The 11,935-nt window shown below is 40.4% G+C and overlaps 1 protein-coding gene across 1 annotated transcript; it reads left to right on the top strand.

The window, feature by feature from the left end:
- Positions 1 to 8,430: 8,430 nt before the first annotated feature.
- Positions 8,431 to 9,150, top strand: LOC137235732 (peptidyl-prolyl cis-trans isomerase-like). The gene has a single exon (XM_067758601.1). It carries the CDS (start codon positions 8,446 to 8,448, stop codon positions 8,938 to 8,940), a length of 495 nt encoding a protein of 164 aa, XP_067614702.1. The 5' UTR covers positions 8,431 to 8,445; the 3' UTR covers positions 8,941 to 9,150.
- The last annotated feature ends 2,785 nt before the right edge of the window (positions 9,151 to 11,935 follow it).

Below are 11,935 nucleotides of genomic sequence, written 5' to 3'. Positions count from 1 at the left end.
TGTTCAACAAATTTAAGTAGATAACTCATCAGTTGTTTGCATCAGAGCGACAATTTTTGAGATAGTTATTAAAACTGTTTAAAGGTTGTCAAACGTTGTTCCTCGTTGTATATCCTTTAATTCTAGAGTTAAATTGATAAATAACGTGTACGAATTTGTTTAACGCATTTGTTTTGGTTACTCGACGTCTCCGTTCTCGTGTAGCCTACATATTGCGTTTTTTTTAAATTTGTTTACCGGGCTAAAGGTTAGCATGTTTAAAATACGTAAGTCGTTTTGTTCATCAAATCTAAGTAGATAACTCATCAGTTGTTTGCATCAGAGCGATAATTTTTGAGATAGTTATTAAAACTGTTTAAAGGTTGTCAAACGTTGTTTCTCGTTGTATATCCTTTAATTCTAGAGTTAAATTGATAAATAACGTGTACGAATTTGTTTAACGCATTTGTTTTGGTTACTGGACGTCTCCGTTCTCGTGTAGCCTACATATTGCGTTTTTTTTTTAATTTGCTTACCGGGCTAAAGGTTAGCATGTTTAAAATACGTAAGTCGTTTTGTTCATCAAATTTAAGTAGATAACTCATCAGTTGTTTGCATCAGAGCGATAATTTTTGAGATAGTTATTAAAACTGTTTAAAGGTTGTCAAACGTTGTTTCTCGTTGTATATCCTTTAATTCTAGAGTTAAATTGATAAATAACGTGTACGAATTTGTTTAACGTATTTGTTTTGGTTACTCGACGTCTCCGTTCTCGTGTAGCCTACATATTGCGTTTTTTTTTTAATTTGCTTACCGGGCTAAAGGTTAGCATGCTTAAAATACGTAAGTCGTTTTGTTCAACAAATTTAAGTAGATAACTCATCAGTTGTTTGCATCAGAGCGACAATTTTTGAGATAGTTATTAAAACTGTTTAAAGGTTGTCAAACGTTGTTTCTCGTTGTATATCCTTTAATTCTAGAGTTAAATTTATAAATAACGTGTACGAATTTGTTTAACGCATTTGTTTTGGTTACTCGACGTCTCCGTTTTCGTGTAGCCTACATATTGCGTTTTTTTTTTTAATTTGCTTACCGGGCTAAAGGTTAGCATGTTTAAAATACGTAAGTCGTTTTGTTCATCAAATTTAAGTAGATAACTCATCAGTTGTTTGCATCAGAGCGACAATTTTTGAGATAGTTATTAAAACTGTTTAAAGGTTGTCAAACGTTGTTTCTCGTTGTATATCCTTTAATTCTAGAGTTAAATTGATAAATAACGTGTACGAATTTGTTTAACGCATTTGTTTTGGTTACTCGACGTATCCGTTCTCGTGTAACCTACATATTGCATTTTTTTTTTAATTTGCTTACCGGGCTAAAGGTTAGCATGATTAAAATACGTAAGTCGTTTTGTTCATCAAATTTAAGTAGATAACTCATCAGTTGTTTGCATCAGAGCGACAATTTTTGAGATAGTTATTAAAACTGTTTAAAGGTTGTCAAACGTTCTCGTGTAGCCTACATATTGCGTTTTTTTTTTAATTTGCTTACCGGGCTAAAGGTTAGCATGTTTAAAATACGTAAGTCGTTTTGTTCAACAAATTTGAGTAGATAACTCAGCAGTTGTTTGCATCAGAGCGATAATTTTTGAGATAGTTATTAAAACTGTTTAAAGGTTGTCAAACGTTGTTTCTCGTTGTATATCCTTTAATTCTAGATTTAAATTGATAAATAACGTGTAAGAATATGTTTAACGTATTTGTTTTGGTTACTCGACGTCTCCGTTCTCGTGTAGCCTACATATTGCGTTTTTTTTTTAATTTGCTTACCGGGCTAAAGGTTAGCATGTTTAAAATACGTAAGTCGTTTTGTTCAACAAATTTGAGTAGATAACTCAGCAGTCGTTTGCATCAGAGCGACAATTTTTGAGATAGTTATTAAAACTGTTTAAAGGTTGTCAAACGTTGTTTCTCGTTGTATATCCTTTAATTCTAGAGTTAAATTGATAAATAACGTGTACGAATTTGTTTAACGCATTTGTTTTGGTTACTCGACGTCTCCGTTCTCGTGTAGCCTACATGTTGCGTTTTTTTTTTTAATTTGCTTACCGGGCTAAAGGTTAGCATGCTTAAAATACGTAAGTCGTTTTGTTCAACAAATTTAAGTAGATAACTCATCAGTTGTTTGCATCAGAGCGACAATTTACCGGGCTAAAGGTTAGCATGTTTAAAATACGTAAGTCGTTTTGTTCATCAAATTTAAGTAGATAACTCATCAGTTGTTTGCATCAGAGCGATAATTTTTGAGATAGTTATTAAAACTGCTTAAAGGTTGTCAAACGTTTTTTCTCGTTGTATATCCTTTAATTCTAGAGTTAAATTGATAAATAACGTGTACGAATTTGTTTAACGCATTTGTTTTGGTTACTGGACGTCTCAATTCTCGTGTAGCCTACATATTGCGTTTTTTTTTAATTTGCTTACCGGGCTAAAGGTTAGCATGTTTAAAATACGTAAGTCGTTTTGTTTATCAAATTTAAGTAGATAACTCATCAGTTGTTTGCATCAGAGCGATAATTTTTGAGATAGTTATTAAAACTGTTTAAAGGTTGTCAAACGTTGTTTCTCGTTGTATATCCTTTAATTCTAGAGTTAAATTGATAAGTAACGTGTACGAATTTGTTTAACGTATTTGTTTTGGTTACTCGACGTCTCCGTTCTCGTGTAGCCTACATATTGCGTTTTTTTTTTAATTTGCTTACCGGGCTAAAGGTTAGCATGCTTAAAATACGTAAGTCGTTTTGTTCAACAAATTTAAGTAGATAACTCATCAGTTGTTTGCATCAGAGCGACAATTTTTGAGATAGTTATTAAAACTGTTTAAAGGTTGTCAAACGTTGTTTCTCGTTGTATATCCTTTAATTCTAGAGTTAAATTGATAAATAACGTGTACGAATTTGTTTAACGCATTTGTTTTGGTTACTCGACGTCTCCGTTCTCGTGTAGCCTACATATTGCGTTTTTTTTTTTAATTTGCTTACCGGGCTAAAGGTTAGCATGTTTAAAATACGTAAGTCGTTTTGTTCATCAAATTTAAGTAGATAACTCATCAGTTGTTTGCATCAGAGCGACAATTTTTGAGATAGTTTTTAAAACTGTTTAAAGGTTGTCAAACGTTGTTTCTCGTTGTATATCCTTTAATTCTAGAGTTAAATTGATAAATAACGTGTACGAATTTGTTTAACGCATTTGTTTTGGTTACTCGACGTCTCCGTTCTCGTGTAACCTACATATTGCGTTTTTTTTTTTATTTGCTTACCGGGCTAAAGGTTAGCATGGTTAAAATACGTAAGTTGTTCGGCCGGTGTGCGTCTAATCCTGGAGAGGTGGGCGCACCGGGTCGATCTCAGCGGGAGTAAGCGGGTTGGAAATGAAAATAAGCAAAATAGACGAGATTTCTCGTTATAATATATGTGATTTATTGGGTAAATGTAAAACTAGCAATAGTTACAATATTACCTGAATAAACGCAGAAAAACGGCAGAGATCGCTGGCGGCAGATGTGTACGCGTTGGCTGTTGAAATCAAAGAGGCCGGTTGTATAGCAAGCTACAACCGTTGACCCGCAAAATCCTCCGTTTTGGAGGGGAAAGGCACCCACACATCAACCCCGACATGCATATGCATGAGTGCTGACAAAAAGCACACATACACGTGCATGTACATGCATGCACATGCATGAGCGCGATGGTGTGGGTGGTTAGAAATTAATTCGAGTATCGAGTATCGATTTGCAGAGTTGCATTGGGGGGGTCGCAATCAGATGCGGAAAAGTTAGGCATCCTGCCTAAACATGCCGGCCCCCCTTGCGATACGCAACACCGTTTTCCACCAATGACCTCCGCTGAAACGAGAAAAATTATTATAAGGCTTACACACTAAACTTAATCTAAATGAGGAGTTCGTCTGCGACGCAAAATGGTCGGGAATCTTTTCCGACTTGCTTAGCATGCCACCTAAGCTAGGATGATAAAAGTTAACGGTGATGAACAGATGTAAGTGAATATTTCTTGCCATTGAATTATACATAATTCTTAAATATAGAAATTCAGAATGTAATATGTGTATAGTCGATGGCCAGTAAGGCTGGACGAAGAGGCCGAGGTCTCCGTTCCAGAGTGGCACCATTTTGTTATTCTTTGGTTTTTTTTGTTTCGTTCCGGATGGAGAGGCCGAGGTCTCCATTCCAGATTTGCGGTTTTTTTTTGTTGGTTGGACGAAGAGGCCTAGGTCTCCGTTCCAGCGTATAACGTGACGTGTCGCTCTCAGGGCGACTGTGGCATTCTAAGGATGTGTCAGGGCGAGTGGCCGTGAGGTTGGTTGGGTGATGCACGTTTTCGGTGCAGCGCATGTATTTCGGCAGTGGTGTATTATATTATTACCCTACAAGCATTTGGTCACAAGACTTACCCACGCCCGTGCAAATGTGACTACGAATATAACTTATAACCGTAAAATGACTAGTCAGATGACGTGGAAGGACGAGAGCGTTTTTGCAAGGTAGTTCGTGCTACGCATGTTGTTTTATCAACAACCGTACGTTAGAATAGATGAATAAACCCGAGTTGAAACGAAGCGGAGAGGCTGACGAAGGTAGGGATTTAGTTTTGTGCGACAGCTCATGGCGAATAGCGAAAATCGCAATTAAACTCGAAGGTGTAGCAACTGCTGGTGCTTGCATGCAGATTGGCGATGCGTTCCCCACGACGCGGTCTATCTGCACGTACCATTCTGAGATTGCATGCAACCCTGTCGTGTATTTCTTGGTTAGTTGACAGCTAGTATGGTGAGTTTGTGGCGTGCGAATATATATATACATATATGAATTTGCTTGCCCTTGAAACAAAAACTAGGTCACTGGGGTAGTAGCACACTAGGCCGGTAGAAAAGGTTGACTTTTCCCAATTTCGGGACTTTGTCGTGTCGGGATTCTTTACTTTCGGGACTCGGATGGTTTTTGCACCGAGCTCTTATAATGACCTTTTGTGATATTTGTTGTTGAAAAACAACAAGTCCTGCCCCCCAGCCAGAAAAAAGTACCCAAAAAAAAAACGGAAAGGGTAAAAAAAAAAAAAAAAAAAAACGACAACAAAAAAAATGTCTTTGTAAAAAAATGGTAAATTTTTTGTGCAAGGAGAGGTTTGTTTTTGTTTTGTTTTCCTCTTTTTTTTTGAATTCATTTGTTATGGATGACTGCTTGGTACTGCAGTAGATGCCCGTATTGGCAAAAATACAAAAGACGCGTCAGTCCCGATTGTGATGTTTTGTGTCGTTTTCGGTACTTATTTTGTCCATTTAATGTTCGGTATCCGCCCTTAGTCTGACAGCACTAATGAAGCTGCCGTGGTTATTGCGGGTTGCCATCCAGTTGTTTTCCCGTAACAGGAATTTTCCAGGATACATGAATGCAGGATTGTGGTGGATAAATTACCCTCACCACATTGTTATTTGGATCTTCAAGCTGTTTAAATGTAAGTATGACGGGTTCCTCACTGATTTTTAATAGTTTTTTCTAATGGGTTTTTTTTTTTTTTTTAGATGGAACCGATGCAAATGCTTCTCGTGTGTTTGGAGACTGGGGGAGAGGAGCCAATCCAGGTGGTGGCGGATGTACAATACCCGGAGCGGCGGAGGGGCTCCTACATTTGCCACGCGCCGGACGAGTTGGTGCAGCAGGCGGTGGAGGAGGTGTTGCGGCAAGTTAGGCCCTGTGTGCTCCGGGCCCTGCAGACGCCTCTGGTGGTAAAACTACGCGGGAGCACCACCGCCTGGTATGCCAAGTTCCATCAGGCGCAGGAGAACGTGTTGTGGGAGCAGCAGCCAGCACAGGGTCCAACGCCTCAGGGGGGGTATCGATGTCGTGTGTGCCAACGGCATCTTCGTTCGTTTGGCGGCTTGATTGCCCATCTAAATGGGCATATGCAATTTTACCCGTATAGGTGTTGGAGTTGCCCCAAGCGGTATGCGTCGTCCGCAGCGCTCTCCGTTCATCGCCGTCTTCGCCACTGAAGTGGGTTTCTGTGCCACTCAGTTACGGCTGTGAAGTAATTTTTAATTTAAAATTTGTTGGAAAGAAGAAAAAAAATAATAAATGGATTTGTATTATCCTTCATATTATTTCGGCCTGATTAGTTACGTGGGGGGGGGGGGGGGGGTTGCTCTTGTGATGTAACCTTGTGTTGTCTTCTCTAATCTTATACAGACGCAAACAAGAAACGCACCATTGGGTGGTCGAGTTGGGTAACATGGCAACTCTGTCGTTTCTCGTTTTCTTGTATGTATCATACATACATACATACTGGTTTGAACATTCCAGTATAGAGAATGAAGCAAAAAAAAATGAATCGAAAGATTTATTTTACCGTTTTTTGCTTCAATTCATATGAAATTTACGCGTTGCCGGACAAAAAGGTAAGTGGTAAAATATTTTTCAATAATTTTGCTTAAATAAATATTTCTTATGTTATTTCAGAGTTTTAATTCATTTTTTGTTTATTTTCAGGTGATTGGTGATGGGAATCCAGGAGATGGAGCAGATGGGTTTGATGTATCGTTTTCCCTTTTTTCTTTAGTTTTCTAGGTTACCGGCATCGTAAAGGGGTGCTCCAACTGCGGCGTCGGCCGCGCCGGCAGTTGTCACACCTTTGCGATGTCCATTTGTGCACTTATTAATTAATTTTTTCTTTGCAGGTTGATGATATTGGATATCCTATCTCTTTTATGCTACCTCACAGCATAGTTAATCATGTCAAGAAGACATATCATTGTTTTGCCATATTGAAAACTGGGGACTTGCATCCTAGCGCATTAATGCCTTTAACATTCTCCTATTTCTTGATTCGAACATTTTTTTTTTTTTTTGTGTCCGATCGTACATACATCAGCGGTATTGGATTATGGACGTAAAATAAATTTATATTTTGGCTGGTCAGAGAAAACCTGAACATTCGCCATGGTGTGTTGCACATTCTTCGTGCATGTGCAGATATCGACGCTTTTATTGTGCTCACCTACACCAGGGTTTGATTGGTTTGCAGCGGATCAGTTGCCCAGTTACCCAAGTTGATCAATTAAAATTGCGTTCGAAGGCTGGTTCTGTATCAGTTTGGTTTACGAGTTGTTACAACACCAATTACGTGGTATGTTTAATGAAGCCTCTTTAGTTGCAGTGCGACGCAAAAAATAGTCCTTGTCCAACACAGGCTGATTTGGAATTTCTTATGCGTACTCACCCAGTAAAAAATTAGCGCGTATGCATAAGCATTTGAAAGATATGAGGATATTAAAACGTGTCTTAAGTATTCCGTACTGGACGTCCCCAAGATTCTATGGATGAGACAGATCAGCAAGAGTCTGAAGGTGAATTTTAGTTCTATAATTTCCTTGAAATTTTTCTTCTACTTTCTTTTTATTAATTAATTTTTCTTTTCTTTTCAGAACCTAAAGGCTGTCACTCTCAACTGCCTTAAGGCACGTATTTCCTCAAAAATACGGTTTGGAAAATTCGTCACTAATGTGCTACCTAGGAAAATTAGTATCATCCCGGCATTCCTTTCGCTTCAACAGCAACCAATTCGTTCGTTAACCAGATTTTCACTTAATAAAGGAAAAGGTAAGTCTGTAAAGGTCGTGCTAAAACGTTTCAAATGCCTGTTGTGATACTCGAGGATGTCTTGCCTATATTAGAAGATGTATTTGGTGTATTTAGGTTAATGACTGATACAATTGTTGAAGCACAAGAGCTGGTGCAAGTGCGTCCGGTCTTTAAGAAACAAATATTAAATGTGTGGCGCATTTGATATTTTTATTAGATGGTACAGCAACAACGCATGAACAGAATAAATGGGTATGTTGTTCTGTGCGAGATTTAGTACGCGCGAATGTGCGTAGTGCTTTCAATTGTGATACATTATGACATTTGTGTGTATTTCGCTTGAATGTGATAAAGAGTGGTTACCCAAATGATGAGAACAATTTAACGATTGTATTCCCAAATGCAAAAGTTATTAAGCTACTAGTTGATTGTGGAATGAATGTTAACAACAAAAATTAGGCCAAATCAACGCCACTACATGTTGCTGTGCAACCATATAACTATTCTAATGATATTATATCGTTGCTATTGGAACACGGGGGGACCTAGATCAACTAAATGAATCGGATGAACGTCCATTCAATTTGATTGTAAGCAATCCAGCCAATGCAATACCACTAATGAATTTTATGACTCTTAAGTGTCTAGCTGCTACAGTTATAAGTAAATATAAATTTCCTATCACAATCAAATACCAAAATTACTTCAAGATTTTGTTAAACAGCATGACCCTTGAGAATATACGTATATTTTCCGTCTCAAATAGGATTTCGTGGTGTTCGTTTCTTCAGTAATAAAAGCAGTAAAGGCAAAATGGATCTCCCCCGTGTATTTTTTGACATTATTGCTGATGGACAGCCTCTCGGCCGCATCGTTTTGGAGCTACGTCCCGATGTTGTGCCCAAAACAGCTGAGAATTTCCGTGCCTTATGCACAGGCGAAAAAGGCTTCGGTTATAAAGGCTCCTGTTTCCATCGTGTCATTCCTAACTTCATGTGTCAAGGTGGTGATTTTACAAATCACAATGGCACTGGTGGTAAATCTATCTATGGCACTAAATTTGCTGATGAGAACTTCATCTTGAAACACACTGAACCCGGTATTTTGTCAATGGCTAACGCTGGACCCCACACCAACGGATCGCAATTTTTCATTTGTACTGTAAAGACAGCATGGTTGGACAATAAGCATGTGGTTTTCGGCAAGGTTGTCGAAGGCATGGATGTAGTTAAGGCTATTGAGGGTTTGGGCTCACAATCGGGCAAGACAAGCAAGAAGATTGTTGTTGCCGATTCTGGTGCGCTTTAAACAGCGTATATTATTATATATATACATACTTTAAAATACAAATAGTATATACTAAATAAATACAAAAAAGCTTAAAGTTTTTAGTAAAAGAAATAATTTTATAAACATTCGAACAGCATTGTCGCAGTTAAATTTTTGAATATTCAGTATGTACTTCAAAGACTTTCTAGTAAAATATTTGAAGGCGTGCATTCAATACAAAACATTTCACTAACAATGTCTGGACTGGGTCGTTTGGATACGAACACATCCAGGACGTGCCAAAAAGATATTCAAAAAAGTCACCAGCATTCATAACCTATCTTTACAAAACTCGATGCAAAGTTATTTGTTAGACAAAGTGGTGACTAGTTTTTGGCGTCGTCTGAGATAGAGATACTACATAAGCTTTGGGTCAGTCCGCTACTTCCCCCCACCAGTGGTAAGGGGTAGCAGATACTGCGCAAAGTTGTAAAAATAACATTAGTCGGTTTTTGTTAAAACCTCGTTCAAGTCTGGCACTTCCCCCCACCAGTGGTAAGGGGTATCAGATACTGTTCGAGGTAAGGGAAGTATCCACCCGGTGGGATGCACTCCCGCTTTCAACGACCTTTTGTAAGTCTGGTACTTCCCCCCACCAGTGGTAAGGGGTACTGGATACTGCTCAAGGTTAGGGAACTTTTTCCCACTTGCAAAAAAATTTTTCTCTTTTTTTTTCATTGGAAAACTCAAAATTTATGAGTAGAAAAGATTTTGGGTGATGTGATGATTTTTTTTCTTTTTAAATTCAGTTGGCCGAGTGCCTTTGACCGAGTGCAGATGCATTATGTGGCAGATCCTGGATCTGCGTTAGGGTTCTGGTGTCCCTGCTCTGGAGAGCGAGTGACTTTTGAGTTAAATTTTGGAAAGTGAGAAGATAATGGGCTGAAAGCCTTTAGGTTCTGTGGCAGATCGGTTCACCCTCTGCGGTAGGTTGTTATGATGTCCTCGTTATGGGATAACGAGTGAATGGAATGGTCTCTGGTGTCCTCGCTCGGGCGGGCGAGTGAATTCGGGGATTTTCTGGTGTCCTCGCTCTGGGTGAGCGAGTGAATTATGGGGGTTTTCTGTTTCAGGGGGCCCCCGGTTAGTCTTGTTAAAAAAAAACTTAGATCGAAAAAAAATGTTTTTTTTTTGTTTGCGAGCTTTTTGTACGCTCTCCCGCGTCTTCGTGCGTCTCGCTCCGTATTCAGGTGTAGGAGTCCCTCCGGCAGACTCGAAACGAGACCGGAGGTAGAGAAAAAAAAGAGAAGATGTAGGATCGCCCTCCGGTAGACTCGCACCATCACGAGACCGGGGGGTTGATTAGGGCATAGCCACAAGCTTAGGGATAGCGGGGCATCACGGCGAGTGGTTGAAACGCGTCTTCATGTCCCGCGCTCCCTTTCCCCATTGCCATCGCGTAGTACGTTTTAGGATTCCCCTCCGGTAGACTCGCACCATCACGAGACCGGGGGGTTGATTATAATATATGGCTCGTGAGAAACGCAGGCTTAGGGGTAGAGAGACACGAAGACGCGGGTTCCTTAATTTGCTTTCTATGCTATCACCAACCGTGGGCCTCTGATTTTAGGTAGTCGAGGGAAATAGGATTTTGGTTTTTGGGGTTTTGGAAGGCGGGGTTTGCCCCCTTACATTTAATTCTCCTTGTCGTGGGACGGAAGAGCACCAATTTCGTAATTGGTCTAGTTATTTGTCCCCTGGTTGTATGAACGTCAACAACACGCACACGGTTATCAGGCCTGGGTGTGTGTTGACGATTCTGCCCATTCTCCACTCGTTGGGTTGGAGGTTGTCCTCTTTGATAACAACTAGGTCTCCGGGTTTTAGATTAGGTTGTGGATGTTTCCACTTGTATCGTTTCTGGATCTCGGTGAGATATTCGGTTTTCCATCGCTTGCAGAAAGTGTGATGGAGGGCTTTGAGTTTCTGCCACCGATTGATCATCGAGGCAGGGCTCTCACTCGCATCCGGCTCTGGCGGAGCCAGTAGATGGCTGCCCGTGAGGAAATGTCCTGGAGTTAGTGGCTCCAGATCCGTTGGGTCATTCGACCCTGGACTGAGAGGGCGCGAGTTGAGGCACGCCTCAATCCTGCACAGAAGGGTTTGAACTCCTCTATGGTGTACTTATGGGAAGACGCGATCCTTTTGAAGTGGCTTTTGAAGCTCTTCACTCCCGCCTCCCACAAGCCGCCCATATGTGGGGCGCCAGCGGGAATAAAATGCCAAGTTAATGCTTGCTGGCTATACTTGGAGATTGTTTTGTCTCGGCCTTTCTGCCATTAAGGCTTTGAATTCCGATCGTAGAGATCTGGAAGCTCCGACAAAGTTCGTACCATTGTCGGAGTAGATGTTTTTTGGACATCCTCTTCTCGCGATAAAACGCGAAAAGGCTGCGAGGAAGCATGGGGTGGTTAGGTCACTAGCCGCTTCTAGGTGGATGGCCTTAGTGGAGAAGCAGACAAATAGGCATACGTAGCCTTTGGACAGTCGACATCCCCTACCGCGGTAGCTTTTGATGTCGAAAGGCCCCGCGAAGTCTACCCCGGTATTGGTGAACGCGCGGGTAAAAGTAGTCCGTTCGCAGGGAAGGATACCCATAAGTTGGGACTGTGCCTGCTTTCGATGAATAATGCAGGTTTTGCAATTGTGTATGATGGCTCTGATCATGGTCTTGACGTTCGGTATCCAGTATTGGGTTCGGATAAGACGGAGCATGAGCTGGTTCTCGCCATGAAGGGAGTCATGATGAGCCATCATAACTGTAAGGCGAGACAGCTTACACTTGTAAGGCAATATGATCGGGTGCCGCTCGTTGTATGACATGTCCTTTGAAGCCCCTAGACGCCCTCCTGTTCTGATAATGTCATCTTTGTCGATGTATGGGTTGAGTGATAGGATTTCACTCTTCCGATCAATAGGTTCCCTATTCTTTAATTTCAAATATTCGGTACCGTAAAATTGTATCTGGCAGACT

Source organism: Eurosta solidaginis, unplaced genomic scaffold (assembly GCF_040869045.1).
Source record: "Eurosta solidaginis isolate ZX-2024a unplaced genomic scaffold, ASM4086904v1 ctg00001058.1, whole genome shotgun sequence".
In the NCBI taxonomy this organism is placed as follows: Eukaryota; Metazoa; Arthropoda; class Insecta; order Diptera; family Tephritidae; genus Eurosta; species Eurosta solidaginis.
This window is presented reverse-complemented; position numbering and strand designations above follow the sequence as displayed.

Excerpts from the sequence above, each read along its gene's own strand:
- LOC137235732 (XM_067758601.1), top strand. The coding sequence starts at position 8,446 with ATGGATCTCCCCCGTGTATTTTTTGACATTATTGCTGATGGACAGCCT.